Source organism: Microplitis demolitor, chromosome 8 (assembly GCF_026212275.2).
Source record: "Microplitis demolitor isolate Queensland-Clemson2020A chromosome 8, iyMicDemo2.1a, whole genome shotgun sequence".
NCBI classification, from domain to species: Eukaryota; Metazoa; Arthropoda; class Insecta; order Hymenoptera; family Braconidae; genus Microplitis; species Microplitis demolitor.
Window position 1 is genome coordinate 17,059,215 of NC_068552.1, and position 26,033 is coordinate 17,085,247.

At 34.7% G+C, this 26,033-nt stretch overlaps 1 protein-coding gene across 1 annotated transcript in view; it reads left to right on the forward strand.

The window, feature by feature from the left end:
• Nucleotides 1–26,033, forward strand: part of LOC103578840 (chondroitin sulfate N-acetylgalactosaminyltransferase 1) — a 43,598-nt gene that overhangs the window by 14,435 nt on the left and 3,130 nt on the right. The window contains exons 3-8 of the mRNA XM_053741226.1: nt 9,398–9,447; nt 12,539–12,687; nt 21,231–21,350; nt 23,364–24,225; nt 24,822–25,004; nt 25,121–25,268. Of these exons, the coding sequence (XP_053597201.1) occupies nt 9,413–9,447; nt 12,539–12,687; nt 21,231–21,350; nt 23,364–24,225; nt 24,822–25,004; nt 25,121–25,268 (1,497 nt within the window). The 5' untranslated portion in view covers nt 9,398–9,412. The remainder of the gene's footprint in view (nt 1–9,397; nt 9,448–12,538; nt 12,688–21,230; nt 21,351–23,363; nt 24,226–24,821; nt 25,005–25,120; nt 25,269–26,033) is intronic.

A 26,033-nucleotide genomic window follows, 5' to 3' on the forward strand; every position in this document is an offset into this window, starting at 1 on the left:
TCGTAATAACAACAGAACTGATACATTGCCAATTATTTAAACAAAAATTTATCAGAAGTCATTTTTTATTTTGGGTACAGCATTTTGGAACTCGTTACCTCTATCGATCACCACGGCTTCGACTCTTGCAAACTTTAAAATATTATGTTACAATTATTGATTACATCAGGAACAGAAAATAAGATGCCAATGACGTAGTTCGTTTAGTTGTAATTTCGTAAGCAATTACGTTACCCGTTCCATTATTATTATTTAAATTTTTCTTTTTTTTTCTTCTCGTTTTATCTTATTATTCAAAATTTATAATTTGATAACCTGGAATCGATGTAAATTACTGTACACTTTCTATTGTACATTGTCTTATGCATGAAAAAAAATAATCGGTAGCGGCTATCGAAAAATAATCGGTAGCAGCTACCAAAAAATAATCAGTAGCGGCTACCGAAAAATAATCGGTAGCAGCTACCGATTATTTTTTTTCGTGTAGTCATTAGGGGCTACATGTCTTATGAATAAAATAATCTCACAGTACATTATTATTATTATTATTATTATTTTCAAGTAATGCAACATTAGACTGCATTAAATTATTATTCCTTTAACTATTGAAACTTAAAACACTCCGGAGTATCTTAATCTTGTTATATTCCGCGGTAAGCAAGTGAGGTCTTGGCGAAAACTTTGGAGCTGGTGGAAAATTGGATGAAAGCTTTAGTCTAAATGTTGTTACGTCATAGTTAAAATAAACCACATAAGGGCCCTATAATATTATATTATAACAAACTTAATTTAATTCACCGTTAATTAATGAATTTTTAGCCCATTTTAATGGCCGTAAAATGAAATAATTCATTTATTTTAAATATTTTTCACTTTCATCGAGTAGTGAACTAAATCCGATTTCAATGAGCTCGGGAAATTTTCAATAAAGTTTTAATTAAAAAAAAAGTAAGAGACATTATTCAATTATTTTTTTTAAAGCTTAATGAAAAATTTTAATTAAAGAGTTTTACAGTATTAATTATTTTATTTCAAATGAAATGTGTGTTGAATAAAAAATTGAACGTTTTGAGAGCGCAAAGTTAAAAGTACTTGGAAAATAGTAAATAAGAGGTGAAAATAGAAAAGTCAATGGAATTTGCGTTGACACGTAATACATTGAAAGCAGTAGTTGCATAACGTCAAAGGATTTAAAGTTTGTTGAGCCGTGAAAATGAAAATGCTTATTCCCATGCAATCACTTGAGTCGCTGTAAAAGCACTCGTGATATCAAAACTATATAATACTAGAGTCACAATATCATTGGCCCGTTATACCTGCACTACAAAAAAGAGCTAGAAAATATATATAAATATGAAAATTTTTTGTTTCTTACTTACTAAGGAAAAAGAATAAGAATTTAAAAAATAACGAAGCAGGAGCTCGGAATACAAAGGCATGCGTGTTTTTGTGAGCTATTGGCTTCACTTTGACGGCATATTTCTTTTGTTTGAGTTTATTTTTTTTTGTGCCCATTGAAAATGAAACAAGCTAGTCTAGAGCATAGAGAAGACTGAAGAGAAGAGTGTAAAGTGTAGACTTTGCTATAAAACACGACGATATGTAGATAAGTATTAAGGTACACTAGAGTACATAAATGCGAGCAGAATATCTTCTGGAAAGATATTTCTCGTGTATGTATTTATCTAAAAAGCCGTGAATTATACTAGCAGAAAGAGATGTGTAGAGTATGTCATGAATTATTAATATTTTATTCCCATTGCTGGAAAAATATAAAAATAATAAATAAATGAAAAGTAATGGAATTGAAGGCAGATGAATCTCGTGATATATATGTAGCTAAAATATAAATAATTCTCTCTATTTATTTTCCCTAAGAAAAGAGAGATGATTTTGTTTTATTATTTTTTCATTTTCTTTTATCAGAAACTATTGGCCGTAAGGGAAAATCAATCTACTGCGATCGTGGGCAGGGAAAACGACACGATACACTGGGAGTGCAAAATAAAAAGCTAAACATAAAATAACCGATCGCCTGTACTTTAATGCGATAAAATACTGAATAAAATCGATAACATTTTCTTTTCAGTGCTGGGTTTTAAATTTTTTTACAATGCTTTTAATTCAGGACTGCCACTAAATAAGGCCGACTTGACGTGGAGTAAGTAATTTGTGTGTTTGTTTTTTGAGGGTGGGCTCGGAGCAATTTTCAATTAGACTGTGTCAATTAACGTTTGAAGTAAAACAAGATGGGGGAGAGACAGAAGACAAGTGACTTGTAATTGGAAATAGAATTAATGCAGTTAGTTGGTGGTGGAAGGAAGGTATGTTGCATTGAATGCTTCAGGAAGTTGTACGTTTAAATGTGGCTTTATAACGAGTCACGCTATATATGCCCGGATATATGTTTATACATAAAAACATGTGTGTGTCATCATCGTCATTGTCTTGGTCTTTGTCTATCTACAGCATTTACATCAAATACATATATACATATATAAATTCGTAGCTCATTTACATGACGGCACGTTGGCTCAAAGTGGTGGTGAAATCTTGCAGAAGAGACTACGAGAATTGTCATAGTAAATTTATAAAAGCATGTGCACTCATTATTTAAATAAAATATCACTTGGAGCAGAAGAAAATCGTTTGAAATATTTGAATAAACTTAATCTTTTCGGTGGACTCTTTGATGTGAATCGGAATAAAAAATAAGATGGATAATAATAATCGAAATTTCAAAGCTTCGAGAGGCAAAGTCCGAGTTTTAAAAGTGAGCAAGCAAAAGAGCTTTGGGTTTAACATTTGATGAATTGAAGCGAGTAAAACCTCAAGATTTTATGTTGGCTCTCCTGCATCTTTATATATATACATTTGAAATATATTTTTCTTTTTGTTACTTTATTATTATTCTTTTTCTTTAGCAAGTTTTCACGCTTGCCTCGTCGCGGCTGGCTCTCTCCCATTGCTCTCGTAATATTCCAAGTCATTTTTCAGGAAAATCGATTGCGAGTTCCCGTGGCGCGACCCGGCCCTACCCTCCGGAAGCGATCAGTGCTCGTTTGAAAAGCGAAAGCTTTGCCGTACTGAGCAAAGTAGTTTATACATATATCTATTGAAAGAAAAATGGGAGTAAGAAGAGTAATAATATAAGAAAGGAACAAAGAAAGATGAAGAGAGTTTCATTTGGTAGCTGGAGGCGTCAGGGGGTACTACTGACATGCGACCGCTCGTGCTCCGTCTCGATCATCAGAATAGAAAGAAATGTGAGCTTGGAAAATCTTGAAAAACGATCCAAAGTTACCTTCATTTCTCACCGGCATTCATAACCCAAAGCTTGCTCGGCTACATCGCTCTCAACTCCCGGCGTCATGCTTTATTACGTCCAGGTATCGAGGCAAAAAATTTCCCGTTTATCACTCGTGCATTTCCCTCCGTTATATATTTATGTAATAAGAGAAAAATATTTTAAAATGTTGCCATTATTAGAGTGCCTGGATTTTTTGGTTACTATGTCATTTGTAAAATTTGTCGCTGAATTTACGTTTTGTTACACAACAAAATACGAAATTAATGTTAGATGTTTAAGAGAAATATAGAATAACAAAGAGTGGCTGTATCTTTTGCTGCGGAATGTCAGTCCTCTTGGATTACTCGAGGATTTTATGTAATCCCAACAGTTCTCTGGACTCTTATCTTTTGTTATATAACAGTTGAGTTGACCTAATGAGATTCCATCTCAAGAGGGTTAATCCTGATTCACGGATTATGGATGCCAGGTTTAGTTTTTTTGCCAAACTCTTGAGCCTCAGTTGCGTTATTACTGAAAACGAAACAATTAAAAATATTTGGCAGCGTTACAACCTTCATTTGCATACTTGACGTTAAACATGCATTTAACTCTGCGGAAACTTAGACAGCAAAAATATTTGAGCTTTTATGGGAGATTGAAATTAAGAGATTTAAAAGGAAAAAGTGTTTGCAACATTTACATTTTTTTAATACTTAGTTACTCACTCTATTAGTTCTGATGTCGTCCTTTGTCTCTGTCGTTTTGAGGTAAAGGCAATACAGCTGGTTGGAACTTGGCCAAAAATTACAACAGCTCCAGAGGGAAAACCAGCTAAAAGAGAAAACCCAAAGTTCATAAGGTACAACCCGTTTCTGATGTTAGCTTTCTATATCCGTTCGCCTCTTATGCGACTCTCCTTTCTTTTTTTTTCAACCCACCCTCAAGTATGTATATATGTACACATACGTTAGGTCACGTGTACATACAAACACTCAACGAGTACCCGCGAGATGTTTGCCTCTTCTTTCGCCTCCTACTTCCTCTGGTTCTAGTATTCGCAGCCGTTTCTTTTTACCACTTTTTCCACTTGCCATTTTTCTTTTACAATTTTTCTTCCATGTCACCAAGTGTACTCACACAGACACAGACACACACACTCTTTCCATCTCTACCTATAAATGTATGTTTGGAAAATATATATGAAAGGGTGAGAAAATGACACGGTGTATCTGCAGTAGCAATATTCACCAGAATTCAAATAAGAAAATATATTTTTTAATAATAAATATACAATGCATACAAATTCTCTTAAGAAAATTCTAAAACAAATGTAAACTTGTTTTCTTTAATTCCCAATTTCTTAGGGCAGTACTTTTGGTTTCATGATTAAAATGCATTCGACATATTAGTAGATAATGATAAGAATAAGGTTTAATTTCATTTTTGAAAAGCTAGGCTCTTCGGAAAAAAAAATTTAGAAATTTTTTGTTTTGTAGTATTTCTCATGTTTGCACAATAGCTGGAGCTTTTAAAAAATTTTAATAAAAATGCACGTAAACTAGAGATTTTAAGCTACAAAATGCTTTTTTTTTAAATCTCGATAGATTATTTTTCACAAAGTTACAGCCTTCCAAAAATCACTAAAAAATTTATAAAATTTTTCTGTTCCTTTAATTTTTTGCGTTAGTGTATATTGAACCTTATAATAAATGACAGATTTAATCGAATTTTTGGTCCTCTGCAGCTTATCAAAAATTTAATTCGATCATATTCTTATCATATCTGAATAGTAATTCTAGAACCAACAGTATTACGATAAGAAAAAAAAAATATTTTCTCATATTCTGAAATTCCACTGACCAAGGATATTTTATAGCTTCATTTTTTATAAATATGACACGTTTCCTACTTAAGACGTTCTCCGATGGCAAAGGGAGAAAGAATAAGATCCTATATGGGTCCTTACGTCACTGCTCACAAAGCCGCTTTAGTTTGAGAAACGGAGACACTTAAACAGACGGTGAAGCTGAGTGAATAAACGAGTAACTTGTGAGAATAGAATTGTGGTAAAAACTCGTATATATATATATATATATAGATACACAGATATTGAATCCAATGAAATATAGCAGTGGACTGCAAGGAAGCCCGTGAGTATCCTTTTATGCGGAGTGACGAATGTGTTGCGTTTCTGCAGAGCTATTTTTACCCGATATCCCTCGTCGGCGAGCTAAGTGCTCGGAAACTGAAGTAACGATACCCTTCCTTCACCTACCCCTTTTTTCCTGTTCCATATAAATATTTAAGATACCCCGAACAATGTGCAGCAGGTTTGTCGGGCGATTGATCGACCAATGGGGTGGCGCCCAGATAGCTATCGATCGCAAAGCTAGTCTTCGCGTTACTCGATAAATAGTTAATTTAGTTTTAGTAAGTAAGTTATGTATAGCAGATTTAAATAAAGTCTTCATTGTAGTAAGATACGTCAAGATACCATACTGGCTGAAACTTAAGTAGCGACGTAAGTTGACTGTAAAATGAGGTCAACATAAAGTTTCATCTCGTACAAGGAAAAGGGGCTTTAGCTATTCCGAGAATGCAAATACATATTTCATTTCAAATAGAGACGTCGGATCTTTTTTCAGATATCCAATAACACCAACGACACAAATAGTATCTGGGTATAAAAGAAATTTATGATTCACATGGATAAACGTGTGCCGAAGAAATGAACCTCATATTTTTTAAATAATTTATAATTTTTCATGTGTAAAAAATCTAAATATGAGTGTTTTTTTTCATTTATATTAAAGTGAGGCTGCATTACGGAAAAAATATTAATAAAATAGCAAGTGGAGTGAATACGCGGAGAAAGCTTTCTGCTCGTCTCAGCTTTCAAGATTTTCAATTTACTAAGTTTTCTGCGTATTCTTACCACTATATTACATTTAGTCCACCCCACTTTACTTTTATATATAGTGTGGTGTACTATTATATTATATTATATTATACTAAATATATATAGGCGTATAGATGTACGGAGAAGTGAATAAAGCATGCGAAGCTTTTAGTATTGCCGTAACCGTCAATCCAATTTATTTAGTCACTAAAAATGTAACTTGACGATGGTTTTAGCCATTTTGACATATTGCCTACTTTTTATTTTGTCCGCTTTATACAACTTTTATTCATTTAATCCTATTTTCGTTTGAATTTATTGTCAATCAGAAGTATTGATTCGCTCAGTCGACTGTTAAATTTATTCGCCAGAAAAAAAAAAAAAGAAAAAAAAGGTAAATGCTTTTGTTTTACAATAAAGGCCAGCGAAAGTAGTGACATAAATGACGAAAAATGTATGCGAGTATTTGAATAGGCGAGAGTTTAAATGGGAGAAAAGGAATGAAAATTTAGTCCTTTGAATTTTCAATTTCCAATTTGTGAAAAAAACCAGGATAAAATGTCACAACAGTGTTTTGCAGAACGAAGAGTAAGGGAAATACGACCTCGTTGGAGCTGTTCCCGCGGGGCTTGATTCATGAAACTTTTACGACTGTAATATCAGTTGCGTCGACAGTCTGCACGTCAATGTCCTCGAAACCGTTTTCCGCGGTAGCGTTGATTAAAAATGCTCTGTGACGGTGAATCCGAGGTTTTTTTTATAAATAAAATCGAAACTTCACGCAATGTTACAGTCACCCGATGACAAGACTTCTTTTAAATATTTCACTCGCTTGTTTAGAAAATATTTTATTTTGTTAACATGTTTTGTCTTTGTTAAATAAAAAAACCGGATCAGATGATACGTACCTTGATGATCAATATTTTTAATCAAATGAAATTGATGACAGAGTTGAAATGAATATTGTACGACCTTTTTTTTTTTTAATTATAAATATTCATGCAATATTTACCCCATTGTTATTGACAATAAAAAATTTGACTAAAATTTACGTTGGAAAGAATGAAGGATTGAGTGAACCAGTTTAATATGCGAGAAGTATCAGATACATATATGATAAGACTATTTGTATTAAATTATTTTTCACCAAATAAAATAGACACAGGCATATTTTTACAACGGAAAATTATGGATTTAGTAGACCGTAAGTCGGGAATTTATATCAAATATTGACATCAAAGCCAAAAGCTATTGAGCCCGATGCTGCGGAATCATGAAATATTGGAGTGTTTATATTTAATTAGTTAAATAAATTGAATATATGAAGGCATGGCATCAATGGAATTCAAAAAAACGCCCTAAATAATAATTAATTCGAACGGGATTGGGGAGAGTATTACAATAATGCTGGGTAATACCAGAAAATGAGTTACTGTGGTTGATGAAGGAGGTAAGTCCTTGGGCTATGAGCCTGCGATTTGATGGAGACGAGGAACGAGGGAGTAATGACGAAGGTCGAGTAAGTGTAGGGAGTTCCCTGGACCCTCAGCTCGAACAACCACGGAACCACTACGTGCAGAGTGAGCGAGGGAATGAGTAAGTGTAAGAAGAACGAAGGGAGAGTGGGCGGGACACATGGGATGTGATAAGGACTCAGTAAAGGAAGAGGATGCCCATCTTGATTTATATTAGGAGCCAATTTCCTGGGTGATTTTTCCTTTTTCCTGTCTCAACTCTCCGCTCTCAGCCCTCAGCCCTCAGCCCGGCAATCCCTCTTATTCTTTTCTCTTTGGCTTTTTCTTATATCCATCTCCGATGGAATATGTACTTTATTCAAACTTGATTACATGTTACGGCTTCTCTACCTTCTTTTCAATCTACCACTTCCAATTTCCGACCGATATTACCTCGTACTGCGGTGTCATAAAAATTTCACTGACGTCACTAAAATAATATCATCCCGGGATTTATTTTTCTCACCTTTTCCATCCATATATAAAGTATCTACGTACATTTTACATCAACGCTCGCGGCTTTATAGCCCACGGGAACCGTTAAATAAATGCAAACATCTACAGCTGTTTGAAAACATATGGTTTGAAGGTAATGTGTAATTTATAGGTATAAATATTACGTAACCCTGATGAAGAGTGATGAATTCGAGTGCAATATTACTTTGATTACCAGTTAAATCCAAATTAATGAGACAGGCTCTATTGTATGAGACGAGGGACGTATGTCCGATGTCCGATGCTCAAAGCTCTCGTCCACCTGCGCGCATACAAATGGGATAACAAGCTGTAGCCTGAGCAAACAGAGAGCTGATTGCGTGTACCTAACCTCCAGCAACGAGGAAACACCAGCCAACCGGTACCAATCAGTTGGGATGGATGGAATCCAGCCGGTGTAGACCGACGAGATGAGGGTCGGGAGTGATGATAACCAGGATGGGGCCAACTGATGGTGAATATTGAGAATTGACTTGACATGATGCTTATTCGCAGTATGCTTCCCATCGTCCTCATCATCCATTCTAGTATTTCATCGTGTATATGTAGATGTATAATGCGAGGATGATCAGCAGACGAGGGCACTTGTGTGCCGTTTGTTTCAAGAGGATCCACGTGATTAAGTCAATTGCCTTTATATGCCCTATCATTTAGCATTCAAATTATAATTCGACTGCCCGTCTCCCCCAGACACTGCACTAAGAGTAACTGGAGAAATTATTTTTTTTATTACTGGTGTTGTGAGGGCTCTCGGTTCGTCACGCGTTGACGTAACCCTCTTCTGTCTTGAATTATTACACGGGGTAAGAGCTAATTAGTTGCACCGTCTGGGCTGGCACGTACACGCGGATCGTGTGCTGCTTTAGTCTGCTAATATGATGGTTTATGACCTCCGTAAATCCGGAGAGACTCGTCCAGTATGTATAGTCAGTTTATGGTGACGAGATAACACGAGTTTCTCAAATATTATGAATCTTGCTGGGTCTAGATTAGCTTTATGTGCACTCAGATTATGTACAACAATGCAATATGTTAATCGTCCACTTCTATAGAAATAATCGTACCAACAAAATGTTTACTTGCCATGATAAATTTTTTGAATTATTAATTGAAAACGAAAATTATTTTGCGTCAAGAAATCATTTAATTTATATGTAAGACGTTTTTTTTTAATGATATTTATTATGTTTGTTGCAGATTTAAAATATTCATATGACCAGAATTCAGATCTCTTCATCGCCTTTGAAGTGAGTACTTATAGATTTTATATTTTTTATTCCATAATTATACATACGGGATATATAAGAGCCTCTGGTGTGATAAAGTCCAAAGCTCAGCTTTGAAGCCATTTGATTTAAGCCAAGATAAATATAGACATTAATTTCAAGTCATATTAAGTTTCCGGGATCTGATATTATATAATATTAATAGCAGCATGTAAATTAATACTCATATTAATAATTTACTTGGTTCATTCGAATATTTTTAAAAAATTTCTGGATGGAATTTACTTGGTATGAAAAACCCACGGGACAAACCACGACAAAGCAGACTCTTTATAATTCTCCCTCTCATTTCACTCATCTCTAAGTTTCTTGTTGACCGCGATCTCATGTGCGACCTCCATAACTCACATATACATGTATATAGAGTTATATCTCAGTATCTATATTTATATCGCCCAGGTGATTTTGTCCCGGAAGTTCTTCACGCTCTGTAAACACAACGACAACATAATTTAATATACCGTCCTCTGTTAAATGACCTCCCGAAGAGTTGTTTTAAATTTAATTAAAATCACTCCAACATTTATTGCATCAACTGTGCCCTCGCATTCTAAATAATATTTATACTAAAAGTAAACAAATATCCATACGGCCTAATTTAATTATACTCGAGTTGAAGTTTATGATTAAAATTTCCATATCTCATAGTCATAACTTTAGTATATTAATTGCAAAGATAATTAATTAATTAATAAATAAATAATAATAAAGTCGTTTGAATTTTAGCGGTAATATTTGAGTTCCTAACTTAACAAAGATTTCATGCCAAAGATTTATTTGTCCGTGACTATCTTGGATCGCCTGACAGAGTAGTTTAAGTTGTGCGTGTTTGGATGTATTAAATAGCTGTTTCTGAAATTTATGAGACCGACTTTACGTGCTCTCAGTTTGATGGTTATATACTTTGGGTACTTCTGACCCTTGAGAAGAGTGTGAGTTTCCGTGAGCTCGGTTTCATGCTCTTTGTATTAGTGTAACGTCTTCTTAATGAAGAACGAGTTTGCGCATTCTTTAAAAAGGATCTTCTCTTTATCTTTATCTCTCTCTTTCTCTTCTATTCTATTCTCTGGAGAAGTAGACGTGACGAATGGCAAAAGCCCACAGAATGGGCTTCCTTCCAACGACATTACCGTCTGTGATTATCGCGTTCCCTTTCTCTATTCCCATCAGAACTCCCTCATCCTTATTCGCCCATTAAAACCACCGTAAATTTCATGTCGATTCAAATAACTCAGATAAAAATTCCTACTAATGTAATAACATTTTTTATGGAGTTATTGGAAATTTGGCCTCGATCTGGACCGAGGAAATGGAATAATAAAAAAATTTAAGGGCTGGATCTTGGTGGGAGTTTTATCGTAATAACGTATGCTACGTGGTGAGCCTTTAGATCAAGGAGAGTACGCATGAGCGCAAACTTACGAGTATGTGCGAGTATACGAATCTACGGACAGACGAAGATGAAAAGGCGTCGCTGTACTCAACTGCCGGGAACCTTTACCAGTGGCTTTAAAAATGTGTCACGGCGTTTTCTACGTGCACCGGATATAAAGTAACGATGCGGACGAATTTTTCTTCAGCTCAGACGTGACACGTACTTTATCTATACAGATATAAAGTTGCATTAAGATGGAATGGCTTGTAAATTCTCTTGAGAACAAAAATGTCTAATAAACATTTTATTTATCTTGTTTTAAATAATTTTAATTTCGTCAAGTAAAATAAAAAAAAAAAAGTCAATGGAGTTTTGTTGTTTATTTTTGCTAAAAATTGTTTGTCTGAATAAAATAAAAATATTTAATAATGACAACTAAGTAGATGCATTTAATTTAGCCACAGCCAAAGTTTTCCAACAAGAAAGAGCTTTTCATTATTATGAAAAACTTTTTAAACAGGATAAACTTTTTAGCCGGATAGCTATAAAATTTTTTTTATCACGACTCGAAACGCGAAACAGAAAATAAAACCCACGGCAATTGAAATTAAACTACGGTAAAACTCGCGTAGAATTCAGAAAAAAAAAAAACAAACACAAATGTAGAAACAAATGGAATTTACGTGTCTGACCAAAGATATTCTTATCTACTCGAGTGCATGGGGCTCGTCGACGGTGGGTAGCAGCCGGTCGAGGTCTATTGGATTCACCGTGCGGTACGGATTCGTTAGTCGATTCGGAGTTGTGAGTTAAGCTCATCAAGGGGGATCTCCGTACGAGAGGATCAAGAGAAACTGGATGGTAGAAACGTGATCCCGGAGTAAGACGAGGGGAAATGCAATGATTGATTTAGACAGCTAACTTCTGGCAGTGGGCCAAACTCTTGCTTCTGTTCTGCTCCCTCTTCCTCTTCCTTTGCTTCTTACTTCCACTTGCGCCTTTACTTCGGCTCCTGATTCTGTTAGCTCTGTAGAATGGAACCTCCTTGTCCGCGCAACGCAACTGAACCCAAGCAAAAAATAGCAGAAAGGGTTTTCTCGAGTGAAGAAGCGAGAAAGAAAGAAGAGAATGAGAAAGAGAAAGAAAGGGTAAAAGCGAATAGCAAGAAACGATATTTCATTGCCGCACCACCGAGGCATAACTTTGAACCGAGACTCCCTGGACCTCTTTATTTTATTCCCTGTCAGACCTCGGATTTATTCTCATTATTTAATGTTTCAACTTTAATTTCGTCGTGTAAATGTAAATGTCCTTGAGACATAAAACGTTATCTATTCGTAGTCATTTTTTTTTCGTTTTTATTCAGTATTTTATATAGAATTTTTTTTTTTTTCTATTTAACAAGGTAATAGGTGGTGAAGCAATAATCTACTGGTAAATTACACGGAGTAAAGTAAATTTCGTGTGTACACAGTAGTACGAGAAGTAATAGGTCCTACCGCGGATGAGTTTGGTACAGAGTAGTGAATTGGACTGGCTCTTTCGCATGTCTGTATGTATGTATGTAGTGTATTAATGTGTGTGAATGTGTGCATAGTGGTAGTAACAGTAATGCATGATATAGTTTGCCAACGAGGCAAATTGAATCGTGTTACAGTGGAACGCGTGTGATTACAGGCGACGCAGAGACACGATGTTACGCGTTTTGGGAGTTCGACTGTTGTCGAGGCTTCTCGTCCTCGTATGCTCGCTATCTCTATTGTCACTGCTGTTCCTCAATCGATGTGGCTTCAATAACTTGGACACTGACCTCATTGACACTGCTGGTGAGTCCATTATCATTAATTACATTAAATTATATATTTACTAGCTACCTGTGGTCGAAAAGTGACTGCCTGCCTACAACAATTTAACCCATTTCACTATTCTATTCGCTGTTTTTTAATTATTATTTTACTCATTGGACAGTAAGTTAACAAATATATTATTTTATAGTTTTGTAAATATTTTTACGTCACTTAACGGTTTAATTTTATGACCGTAATCAAAACAAATAAATTTAGATTAAAATTTTTCAAATAATACAGAGTTCCGGATTCACAAACAAAATCACTCAGTATACAGAATGAATAGATAATTTTTTTTAGAATTTTACTCTGAATTGCGTTCACCCTGCAAATATTTTACAGTCGACGAAACGCAAATAATTTAAATTAATTTATTGAGGAAAAAGGCTGTCACACAATTTTCTTAATTTCCTTAATATATGTATATATATGTATTCATACACTCGAATAAATAATGTTATATAAATTTTCACTTAATAAATAATGTTTGCACTTAGTTGTTTGTGCACAAAGTTGTGGGACAAATGTTTTGGGGTTCCCGGTAGTGATGTGCAAAAGGCTTTTACTTTAACCGAGTTAACTCGTAAATTGCGTGCCCGACGACACGACGACGACACACCCGGATACAAACACTGACATTAAGTAGCTCCGAAACAAGATTATAAGACTTTTGTTATAGTTGTTCCGGGGTATTTTTCCCTCCATCAATCTCCCCTCCCTTAATTTAAATAATTAATACACAACATATAATGTTATTAATTAATAACGATCAAATATAATGAACGTTATCAATTTTGTTTGCTTTTGATATATCGGCGGTAAAAAATTCTGTTTACCATTAATTAAATTTACCCCCAGGAAATTTACGTTATAATATTCCAACCATACGATAATTTCCGATAGAATATCGATTTATTATTTTTTTTATTACAGTCTGTAATATAAATAGTTAAAATAATTGAAATTGCTTTATTTGGATTATCTCGGATGAGAGATTTATTTATGAGAATGAGGCTTAAAGAGAATTATCGAGTGGGATGAGAAAGATGATTGAGTATAAAAATAGAAGGAAATGAAAAAAGGATTAATTTTATTTGTGCAAAAAGGTCGAGAGCTTCCGAGGTGGAAATGAGGCCGACGAGATTTACTGATTTACCTTTGAAGTCTTTAGTTTAACATCAACATAAATAGAGTACTATTCTCTTTATATAATGATAATAATAATAATTAATAATCGTGTGGAATTTCAGTACTTGAGTTGGCTTATTGTTTTACTCAGTCCCGGCTTATCATTAAAAGTTTATCGTTGGTAAAAAAATATAAAAAAGTTTTAAAGAAAATAATAAAAATATAAATGTATAGAGATAGGGTTTTTTGTTTAGATTCTCTTAACTTTAATTAACACTTTTTTGTTCAGTTGTATAAACTCTCGCAAACTGGGAATAAAATAAAATTAATTAATTCATTTAAATGGCGACTTGGCCGATGGAAAAACCGAGAAAGTAATTAAACGCGTGAATAAATTTTCTCAATGTTCCCCTAATGACTTATACTAAGTAATTTAGGAGAATAATAAACCGTTTGCGGTCATAATCAACTTAGATAAATATGCTCACAATTATTACGTTATTTTTCTTATGAAAGAATGCAAGGTACTCATTTTTTTTTTTTTTTTTTTTTTTTTTTTTTTTTTTTATTTAAATCGTTTAAATTGACGTTTTATATTTTGATAATTAAATTATAACGATTTCAGTTCGTCAAAAATTAATTTTAGAATATTGATTTCATTTAAATCGCACAGGTTTTATTTTTTTAAGAGTTTGAATATTTAATTGCGAGTTTTAATTTTAAAAATCACAGATACTCTGATTTCGCGGCTGCATATGGCAAGAGAGTTAGTCAGGAGACTCTACAGGAATAAAAAAAAATCTCTTTGATCATATCGATGTATTTAAATAAAAAAATATTGAGTTTTTATAAAAAGTATGCAACGAATAATTAAATTTTATATCAATCTCAAATTTATTTTAAAAAATAATCTATCAAACATTTTAGTATTGAAGGTTTGAAAAAAAATTTAGTGAAAATAATGGAAATATTTCTCCTTTGAAAATGAAATGAAATTAAATTTTACGTAAATTTTTTTATATTGAAATTTATCAAATAATTTATTAAAAATTTTTGAATGTAAACATGAGTCGAAAAATAAATGTCAAATTACTCACTAGATCAAAGCGCAGCTGAATTTACATTGACACTCGATCACAGAAAAAATTTTTCCATTTGAAAAAAGTCCGATGGTTACAATGCGCTCAAATTTTTTTCACCGAGGATGCATATTTTTATAATTAAATTTTTACAAAAAAACAATTTTGTGGGGTTAAAAAAAAATTAGTTGGTTTTATTGATGAAATAATAAATTGCGAAGCTAATATAATTAATTATTCTGGCGAAGAGCGGGAATATCGATATGAAGTGAATATATATATATATATATCGCATCAAGAGTTGAATAGGGTAGAGAGAACCGATGACATAATTACATTGTGGTGTGTTCGCTCACCCTAGTTTCAAGACCGTAACCGTAGACGCCCAAGCTTTCGAGCCGTACATACATCCACTGCGCCAATATATCTATCTTGAAAACCGAGCGTACATTTGTATTACTGAATAATATAAGTTGCTATTCGGTATTCGCTATTCGCCATCTGAATATTCATTTCTGTCCAGACCTAACGACATTTCCCTTTATCGAATTGTGCTGCTATTTTACAAACACTCCCACACAAATTAAGCTCCTGCGCGTTAAACTAAAAGTAAATTAACAAATTACTAAGCATAAACTAACTTGATCAGCCTGATGGTGGCCCAATATAGGGCACAGACGAGACATTGGTGGTTTTATAAATAGCCCCTGGCTCTTTGTAGTTACCTGGCTGATTGGAAATTGATATTATGTACTCCATAAAAGTTAAACTCCGATGCAAATATGTACCGAGAGTTAACATCGAGCTAAAGCACTCAATGTAATGCACAGAGAGTTAGAAATGAAGGCCACCCGTAGCTCTGGTACAGTGTAGCGACGTTGAAATGTTTGATCGAGTGACAGGAAGCTGCGATGTGTGCTGGTCCTTGATGAACACAGAGAGCACCTATTACTGTTCCCCTTGCTTTGCCAACACACTCGAAATTACTGTCGCTGTCGGTGCAACCATCGAGGTCTTGTCTACCTGAAAATACATGTTTTAAAGTGTACTCGAACTTGAATTCAATCACTGTATCTACGTTCGTTTGTACGCACATTAAATACTATTACATTTAATTCAATCACTATACCCAGCCACACCGACCACTCTATTTTTAAAACCAACTTCAATATCAAAGTTAAAAATTTTTTAATTTACTTTCAACTTTGATTCACAATATTCTGCTTTTTTTCTAGTTTTCATTCCGTCATTTAGTATTTTATCAAGACTAACAAAAGTTTAAACTTGTAAATTCCCGGGGCTTTTTGCTTCTGTTGAGGTCCAGGGTAGGGGCGAGAGTACCGACTTTTGCTCCTTTCGTTTTCAGTTTTTTTTTCAGCCGCTCCACTGTCGTTATATTGTGATAGAAAGAAAGAATTCCAAGTGGCTGCGGACCAAGCATCTGTTTCGTTCAACTTGTCCAACTTTGAAATTAGAAAAACTTTCGCGCATCTTACGTCTTCGAGTTCTGTTACTCAATATCGCACATTACTACCTATTTGTTTTCTTTTCATGCTTATTTATTTTTTTTTTTTTTTTCGGAAAACTTTTTCGATATTTGAAATCTCGTTACATAATTACGGAAACCACGTCACGTTTGATGTAAAAAAAAATCAAAATATAAAAAATATATTTTCAAGAGGAATAAATTATTAGACATGATATTTCTATCAGGCGAATGTATTATTCAAGTCACGGATATTATTTTATATTTTTTTATTTTGTTGAACGCAAATGGAAAATTCGCATTCATGGAATCTCGGTGTATATTTTTATTTATTTTGGGTATAGTATAATGTTAAGAAAAAAATAAGCAAAAGGAAAAGATGGCGGGTGAATATTATAAGACGCAAAGCAGAATGTCGCGTTGTAAAATTAACTGCTGAGATGAAACGTGTGAAAAGAACTTTTAAAGATGTACTTCACGCTTTTATGCTGCTTCTTACTATCACTTGAATTTTATCAACCGTATACATGAAAATTTACTTTTTATCTTATCAACAAACTTTTTTTCCGTAATTAAAAAGTTTTTTATCGTTGGTCGGCGACTGATTGACACGAAAGTAGATTAAATTATTAATTGATAGAGTTTGCAATTAAGCGCAACAAGTAAGAGTTATTACGATCTCAATTGAACCTTACATAAGACGCAATCAAAGTTTAATCAGTGACTTACATTGTTCACAGAGTTTCAATCTATACACTCGTCGGCAATTAGGTTGACGTTTTTACTTTCTTCAGGTGTATTATTAAATGTACAGGGCTCACGCTAAATAAACTGCCCTTATTAATTAAAAGAAAAAATAATTTTATTTTCGAGCGAAAAAATTAGACAATAACTTGCATATTTTTTTTTAACTGACAATTTTCTCAGCGGGATGTTAAAAATAATTTTTCCATACTTTCCATTATAATTTAACTAGAATAAATACAAATATAATTCGCTATTCAATTACAGAGCAGTATAAAAAATAAAAAAATTGTAAATTTTGATTTAAAATTATTCTGCAATTTTTTAAGAATTGACTTGAGATCTATTTGTGTACGAAGTATTTCCTAGCTAATTAAAAATAGAAGACAAGTTTAACCATGAGAATTTAATTTGATGTTCGGAGCATGAGCAACCAGGATTTTCCATAGTAGTGAGGACAATTTGAAGAAACAGAATAAGCAAAAACCACTGGCTCTACAGAACCAAGTATTAGAAGGGTAAACTCGTACTACACTGGAGTATAAGATCTCTGGGGATTGCCCTCATCGAGCAAGTACACGAATTTCCGCGGTTGAAAGCATCGGATTCTGGTCCCAGTGACGCGAACCCATGAAAATTACTCTGAGAATGATGCGGACCGTGAAGTGAGTTTTCCCATGTCTGAGATTTTATCGGTCTGCTGAGAAAAATGCTGGCCCTTTTGTCACAAGTGGAAGCTATCCGAAAAAAAAAAAATAAAATCAAGCACAGAGTATACGGAAGAAACCAAAAAGAAATGAGTAAAAAGTAGGTTGTATTTCTTTTTAAAATTTATGTCTGTATAAGCTCGAGAAGAGGAAAGTCTCTGACCTAGCTTACGTTCTTATCTCTCGTGCGAGAGTTAGACTGTATATTGGATTACGCAAATGAGAATGAGGAAGAGAAAGGGCTCGTAAAGAAAGATTGTGAGAGATATCGGGCACAAGAAAGCGCTGGGGATAAAAATAAGTTGAATAAGAATGAATGTAAGAAGTTTTGGGGTCCAACGAAATCGCCATCGGAATTCCACGGCTTCCAAGCTAAGATAAACCGTATCGAATCCAATGCTTTTGCGAGTTTCGTTAAAAGACGTTATCGCTTTCCAGTCGCTGCGTCGTATCTATTGATACCATCCTTTATTCCACTCTTCTATTTTCATCCCTTGTATTTTTATCCAGCTTTTACTTACTATAGGTCACTGAGTCGTAGTTGTAGTTTTCGTTGAAATAGTGAGCTGGCTGTAGTCGAAGTAGACGAAAAACTTACCAAGGCTATTTCTCTGCGGAAACTGGTGTCGGACTAAAGAACCATTCGATTCGATTCGTTTAATCTGATCATATAGATACTGCTTTTTTTTCTTTGTTACAACAAACTTTCCAATTATTTTCGCGTTTTTGTCCAGTCTTTTGCTATTTTTATCGCAGTAACTTTATTTGTCTTTCCCATGGATCAAGGAAACGGAAAAATAAAACCCAGAATTGGCCCGCGGCGAACCCACGGAGTTATAACGCTCAATGGATCAGGATCTATTATCCTGATGGGAAACAAATAAATCAATCAGGAAATTTAATTACAACAAAATTGTTTTTTCCTTCCGAAATATTAATAAGTTGACAGTATCGATACAGAAAATAATTTCTCAGGGATGAATATTTGTAATTAAACCCAATAGAAAAAATTAGCAATCATTCATGCAAATTTATAAATCAACGGAAACAAATATCAATTTAATACGAGACTCAATGAAAAGTATAAATAAAAAGCAAGATATCATAGCTGAATATTACCTCTATAAATATTGAAATTAAATAGAGATTTCCACCCACCCACACAATATAAACACGATCAATAGATTTTCTCGAGTTTTTCAGCCGTATCTCAACAGAAGCAGCATCAGCACCAACATCAGCGTCAGCATGGGCAGCAGGAGCAGAAATAGCCCGAGTATCTTCATCTGTCTATGCACAGTATGGATGTACTCTCATCTCTATGCAACTCTCGATCCCTCTCGCTGGCTATCTCACGTGTGATTCTACGTGCCGCACAGCTATCGCTCACTCATACTTGCATTTGAACCCTTTCTACCCCCGGCTCAGAGAAACTAGTATTCGAACTCGATTCGTACGCTTGTACATATTGAAGCCAAGTAACTGGCGTCGGTCAGAGAGAGAAGCAGAGAAGCAACCGGGGTTGTGCATACATGCCCTCAATCCACGTGACTCTGCCCGATCCACTATGCTGGCTTTACTTTACCTAGATATTTACGCAATTCCATTATATACACGCTTCTGTATGTTGCCCGGGGAGTAACGGAGATCGAAGAACTTTATTTGTATTTGTAAGCTACTATTTTCACCTACACACCGTTTTATTTACACTCGCTTACAAAGCGTTTTCCAATTACACTGCGGGCCAAAGGATCGATTACTATCGAGTATACAAGTGGCTGTTAATAAAATTCTCTAAGCGATCAGATCACCCATTTAAAATATAATCGTGATAGAAAAATTTGAATAGAATCTAAGCAAAAAAAATTAATTAGAAATTTTATGCGATAAAAAAAATAAAAATAGTTTAATAAAACAAGGAAGATAATAATTTACAGAAGCGCATGTCTGGCAAGAATCCATGAGATCGAGATATATAACCTGCGCCTCGGCTCGTACTCGAAGAAGTCTGAATTACTGGCCAACAACTTCTGGTCGTTGAATACAAAGCTACTTGTAGCAAAAAAAATGTTTCCTTATATACTTTTTACAGCAGGTGCTCCGTCTTGTTTCACGTGAATAACAAAACTGGGTTCATTAATATTTACACTTATCTACTTTATATTCTCTGTTTGTTATAAATTACTTGGTAAAATATAAAGAAAAACTTTTTGTTGTATTTAGTTGGTTGGTAATCAAATGAACTGAAGGAAAATTAAATTTAAAATCCAGCGGAGGGTTTAAGTGACAAAAATCTGGACAGTCAATTTTCTTGGGGTTATGAAGGAAACGAATTTATGTATCAGTTAACATAAACTTACGAGTGAAAAAATAAAATTATAATGGAGTATAAGTAAGAGAATTAACAATAAAAGAACAGGAATATCGGCAGTAAGTAACTCTAGCCGGTGGCCCATTAAACTTGGAACAAAGACATTTATTTCACTTACACTCGGTGAAGAGAAGTGTAGGTAGAGAAAAAACCGGCTCGATTTATCGTACTTTCTGTGCTCGATCCTTTACAGGTCGTAAACCCGGCCCCACCTTTTTTTATTTTCCTTTTCCTTTTCCTTATTTTAACTTTTTTTTCTCAGCTTAAACTATAGACACGGATACTCTAGACTCCGGAGGGATGTAACTTGGAGTACTTAAGAAGAAATAAGTCAGTTGTTGTCGGGCTGATGAAACTCGAGTCAGTTATTTTTTTTTAACCGTTTACATTTTTTGTTGTAAGTCTGGTATTTTTTTTTATCGTCTGCAAACTCCTCGGATTCTTGTATGCAAAATTAGGATTCTCGAAGCCATAAAATAGCCAGAAGTTCAAGTTTCGTGGCCGTAAATTGTTGGAGCGTTTGAATTTCAAACCTAAAATCTATCCAAGTACGAAAAAATAAACCGAGTCAATATAACTGTCGAGGATACGGGTGTAGTTGAATTCATAAATAGGCTACCGGTAACTTCCGAGATGAATTCGCGGGAAAAGTTTTTCTCTCATCTAAAGCCTCAGCTTCCATACTCTTGCAGTAGGCTGGAGCTCAGAAAATGCCGCAGGCACTTGAGTGTCAGACCCGAGAGCGGCATTCTATCCAACTGCACGATCCTCAACTCAAATTTACTTTACCACAGGTTCCTTTGCATCGCTTATCTTTTCATATATATTCAACCCCATATTCACTTACATATTCAACTATTTTTTCCAATACTTTATTTCTGACCCGCGAGCGATATTTATTCGTTGTTGTATTGAAAAATACGCTCGAATCTATACTTAATACTTTTGTTCGACAAAGTAAATATCCATGCGTCATTACTCTCATACTTTCTTTATCTATGTTCCAGATCCAATAACTCCCGCGAGTTTACTTGAGGCAAACCAACGTGAAGAAGAAACGAGACTCGAAATCGAGAGACTCACAGCTGAAATTCGCAGTCTCAAATTGCAGATACTTCAGCTAACAGGTTTCGTATTTTTTTTTATCATCAAAAATTATCATAAATTATCATCTTTGAAGCCAAAGTAAACGAGATAGGTTACTGAAAATTCAAGTCTAAGTATCTTATAGTTAAACAGTACACGTCTGGTTCTCATGTTCTATTAGTGAAGCATCAGTCCTCTGAGCTTTAGTTACTGAATACACGTTTAAAGCTGATATGAATTGGCTTAGCTATAAAGCTCAGTGTCGACGAGACTGAGTACATCACCAGCTCCTTCACTCTATATGTACACAGGCATAGATAAACCTGCGCAGATTTCAATAGCAGGTGTTAGTAGATAAGACTGCGAACTTTGGTCATCTTATGCAATTATCAATTCACATTTTACAGCATGTATATAAGAAACCCATTTAATCAATTTGAATTATGTGCAAATTAAATAATAATATTTGCTTTCTGATTTGCATTTGAAACTTTTTATTAAAAATTAATAACCTCCGCGGCCTAGACTTACGAATTTTACTGACGTTTTTAAATTAGACAATTTTACACCCACCACTTCAATCACCAATAATTTAATTAATTAATGAAAACACTGCTTCAGTATTAATTTAAATATATTTAACACCGAAAAATATTTCAATACGGGGAAATTTTTTTAACACTGGTAAAGAATATTGATACCAGCGGCGGTGTTATTTTAAAGTTTAACACCTACACCATCTGGACTTACCCCGGCTTTCTTACACTGAATTATTAATATTGTTATTATTATATGCCGTAGAATTACTAAGTTAATTAGTTAATGAGACTAAAATTGAATCAAAGGATTTAAATTTTATGATAGCATTATTAATTTTGCTTTAGATATACATACATATATATGATCCATTAATATATATATTCCAGGTACTAAAACAATAGCTCTCAAAACCATAAAGTACCTTTCATCATCCGGCATGTCTTCTACTGTGCACATGAAAAGCGTTTATTATACTATTTCTCAGTTATTAGTAATAAATTTATTACATTTTCCTATTGAGCGATTCCAAGTACGCAATTTCCTCGACGGTATTTTATTTAATTAGCCAGGTAATTCATCAATAGTAATTGTTACGGTAATGACGATAATTCAAAGTGCTCGAATTATATAAAGTAAGACGGCGGTTTTAATTTCAGGATTTTGTAAAGGTACAAAAAATTTAATCACAATGCAAGCAAGGAAATAAAAAATTAAAGACGATTCTTTTTTATATGTACGGAGCAAGGAATAAATGTCGTTTTATCTTGTGCAATTAAATGACGGGGATTTTGTTATGACTGTAATCGGATGATTCTCGTCCGAGTGGTTTTAAGCATGCGATTGTGAGCAAGACCAAGTATTGTTGTAATAACGATAATAATAATAATAATAATATGTTACGGAACTGGGATGTGAGAATGCTTCTTTACTGCAGATGCAGTCTATATTGAGTAGCAAGTACTTTTCAGCATAGAAAAGCTGTAAATTTACGGAAAACGTGACTAGTTTTGTAGTTAAAGTCATAATGCTTTTTACGAGCTTTGAGATTTTAACGTAAAAGTACAATAGTGGGGACAAAAACTATAATCCGGAAGAAATTTATAGAATGCGATGGTTTAGGAAGACTCAGAGGTCTTTGGATTCTGGTTTTATTCAACTTTATTCTATCCCCAAGTGAAAAGGTTCTGAAAGCCGGGACTTTTTATCTTCTTCGATAATACAGTTGTTTTAGTAGCTATAGCTTGTCAGTCAATCCGGAGTTTTCCAACTCTTGGGCAACTTCCGTAACGGCAGTCGCTATTATCCGACCACTCAACTCACTATTTTTTTACAGTACTCAATTCCGAACTTTTATACACTGTTTCGGGTTTCAAACCTTGATTTAAGACCCTATAAAATAGTTATGTTATATTACATTGAGTATGTTGTCAACTTGGGCAATAAAATAATAAAATTTGACAGTTTAAGTGTTTAATAAAGTTCATACTATATTTCCGATATTTGTCTGGTTTCAGGGGGACCAGCTGGACACGGAGAAACTCTCGCGGGATTGAATTCAACCGAAATCGGCGACTGTTTGGCAGCGAGGCGTCAGGTCGAATTCGCGGAAATAACTCAAGGCCTACCGCTGAATAACGAGTACGAGCTGATAGCCTTCAGTCACTTTACGTACTCACGACTATACCCCGTGGACCTGGGACTGGGGAAACGCGTCGTGGAGAAGCCGATCGGGTTTAAAAGAAAAGACTTGCTGGAGGCGCTAGCCAAGGCAGTAGATACGCTCAATAAAAATGTGTCTTCTATTGCGAGCAAGTATACCCAAGAGGATTTTCTTGAGGGTCTGTATCGGGTTGAACCGACGACCGGTACCCAGTATGAAATGTACTTTAGATCTAAAACCCTCAACAAAAGCTCTCAAGTTTCAACCCAAACAAATACGAATTCCGGGTACACGAAGATCGTTATGATGAGACCTTATGCTCCGATTCACTTTGTATCTCTCCAGAGGCAACAGAATGCCCGAGAGAAAGAGCTTATTCATATAATACTTCCATTGTCAGGGCGAACTGGTACTTTTCAGAGCTTTATGGATAAGTTTGTGAAAATTGGCTTGAAAAACGATCGCAGAGTCCACCTAACAGTCGTCTATTTCGGCACCGAGGGACTCTCCGAGGCGAGGTCCATTATGTCGAGGGTGCTGATGACACGTGGCACTGGTGGCACCAATCAGAATTTACGGCTGCTTGCCTTGAATGAAACTTTCTCGAGGGGCAAAGGACTGAGAGTTGGGGCCGAAAGAGCCTGGACTGGTGATAATGATGTCTTACTGTTCATGTGTGATGTCGATGTTGTTTTTAGTGCAAGATTTCTTGATAGGTATGGTTTCCTCTTTTACTTGCATTATAATTTATAAGTTGGAATTGAATTAATATTTTTTTATTACCTCCTAACTCGCAACCATTCTACTGTAAAATTAATACCCGACTGAAGCTTTGATAGTATAAGTACCCAGAAAGTCTCCGTACTAATATTAGCTCTCTTGTAATTGGCTCATCATTTTCTCTGAACTCTAACTAACCAATTCCAAAGCAAGTCATTAATGCCAGGTAGTTTTCATTATAATTTCAGTCTTGTAATAGCCAAGCTTTTGATCGCAAATAAATTAAAACCTCACTAGAAACGTCAGAAAATTAATTATATTAATTAGTCATTACCTTTAGCTATTTTATTAATTCATTTATTAAACTTCTATTAGTTTTTAATTTGAATGATAATTAAGACTCGCTTCTGTGATAATGAATTCTCTAGAGTAATGAAGAAGCTTATCAAAACAATAAATTAACATAGCAAACAGGAATATTTGTTAGCAAGAAACTTAAGTTAAGGGCATTTATATTTACGTTTGTTGGTCGAGGTAGTCGGTACAACAAGAAGTGTAGTGAGTGAAATTGGGTGAACTCTGTGTGTCGCAGGTGTCGGTGGAATACAGCCCCCGGGCGCAAGGTCTATTATCCCATTGTCTTCAGTTTGTACAATCCTCACGTTGTCTACACGCTCCAGGGCCGCGAGGTACCACCCGAGAGAGATCAACTCGTGATATCCAGGGACACGGGTTTCTGGCGAGACTTTGGATACGGCATGACCTGTCAGTACAGGTATATTTATTCAAACTAACTTTATTTTCTCTATATATGAACGTACATTTATTTATTTATTTAAACTATTGTACTGCGTAAAATTTTATCAAAGTGCTCTTTGTTTGTTTGTTCAGGTCAGATTTTCTCCGAGTTCGGGGATTTGACGAAGACATCGTGGGATGGGGCGGCGAAGACGTAACTCTCTATCGCAAATACGTCAGGAGTAATATTAAAGTTGTCAGAGCAACAGATCCTGGAATTTTCCACATATGGCATCCAAAGGTATTTTTATAAATTTTTTTACGAGTCGAAAATTACATGATATTGCCGCTCTTGCAAACTCTTCATTGGTTTTAAATTCTAACAAAGCTCTCCTAACCCTCGAAAAATAAGTTATCACACAGTTCTCAATGCCCAAAGTCCAATTTGCCCCTCAAATATCTCACGTAGTATTTTGAGACTCGAACTGGAATCTGGAATGTGTTTTTTGACTCGGGATTATATTTACCCATCAGTACTAATTGTTACTGTTACTAGATGGCGTAGTAAAGAAATAAAAATAATAAATAGGAAAATGTAACCAGAGGCTGTGGGCATTAGGCAAGTTGATACGGTTGACAATATGCAGGAAATAACGAGTAATGGTATATATCGTTTTGTGGGTTGTATTGTTGTGAGTACATTTCCGCAGTCTCGACGCCGTTTCCCAAAGAATATGGGATCCCCGTTCTGCCGTAAAAGCCCAGGCGAGTCGTAACCGAGGAAAAAGTAGAGTAATTCTCGTAAAGTCAGCCGAGCTTTGCAACTGAAACAGTTTGCTCGTTGAATTCTTTCCTAGGTTTAAACTTACAGTTTCACATCCACAATAGTATGTTTGAATGAACCATCAGTTTTTATTGGTTTTAAATATCCCCTTCCTGCCGTTATTGTTGGACACTTTTTTATTTTTTACTGCCATTTTCTAGTTTTTATTATTTTAAATTACTGCCTTAATATTTGAATGGATTTTTATTTTTTGCACCAGAGGGTTGCAGTTATATTTTGTCA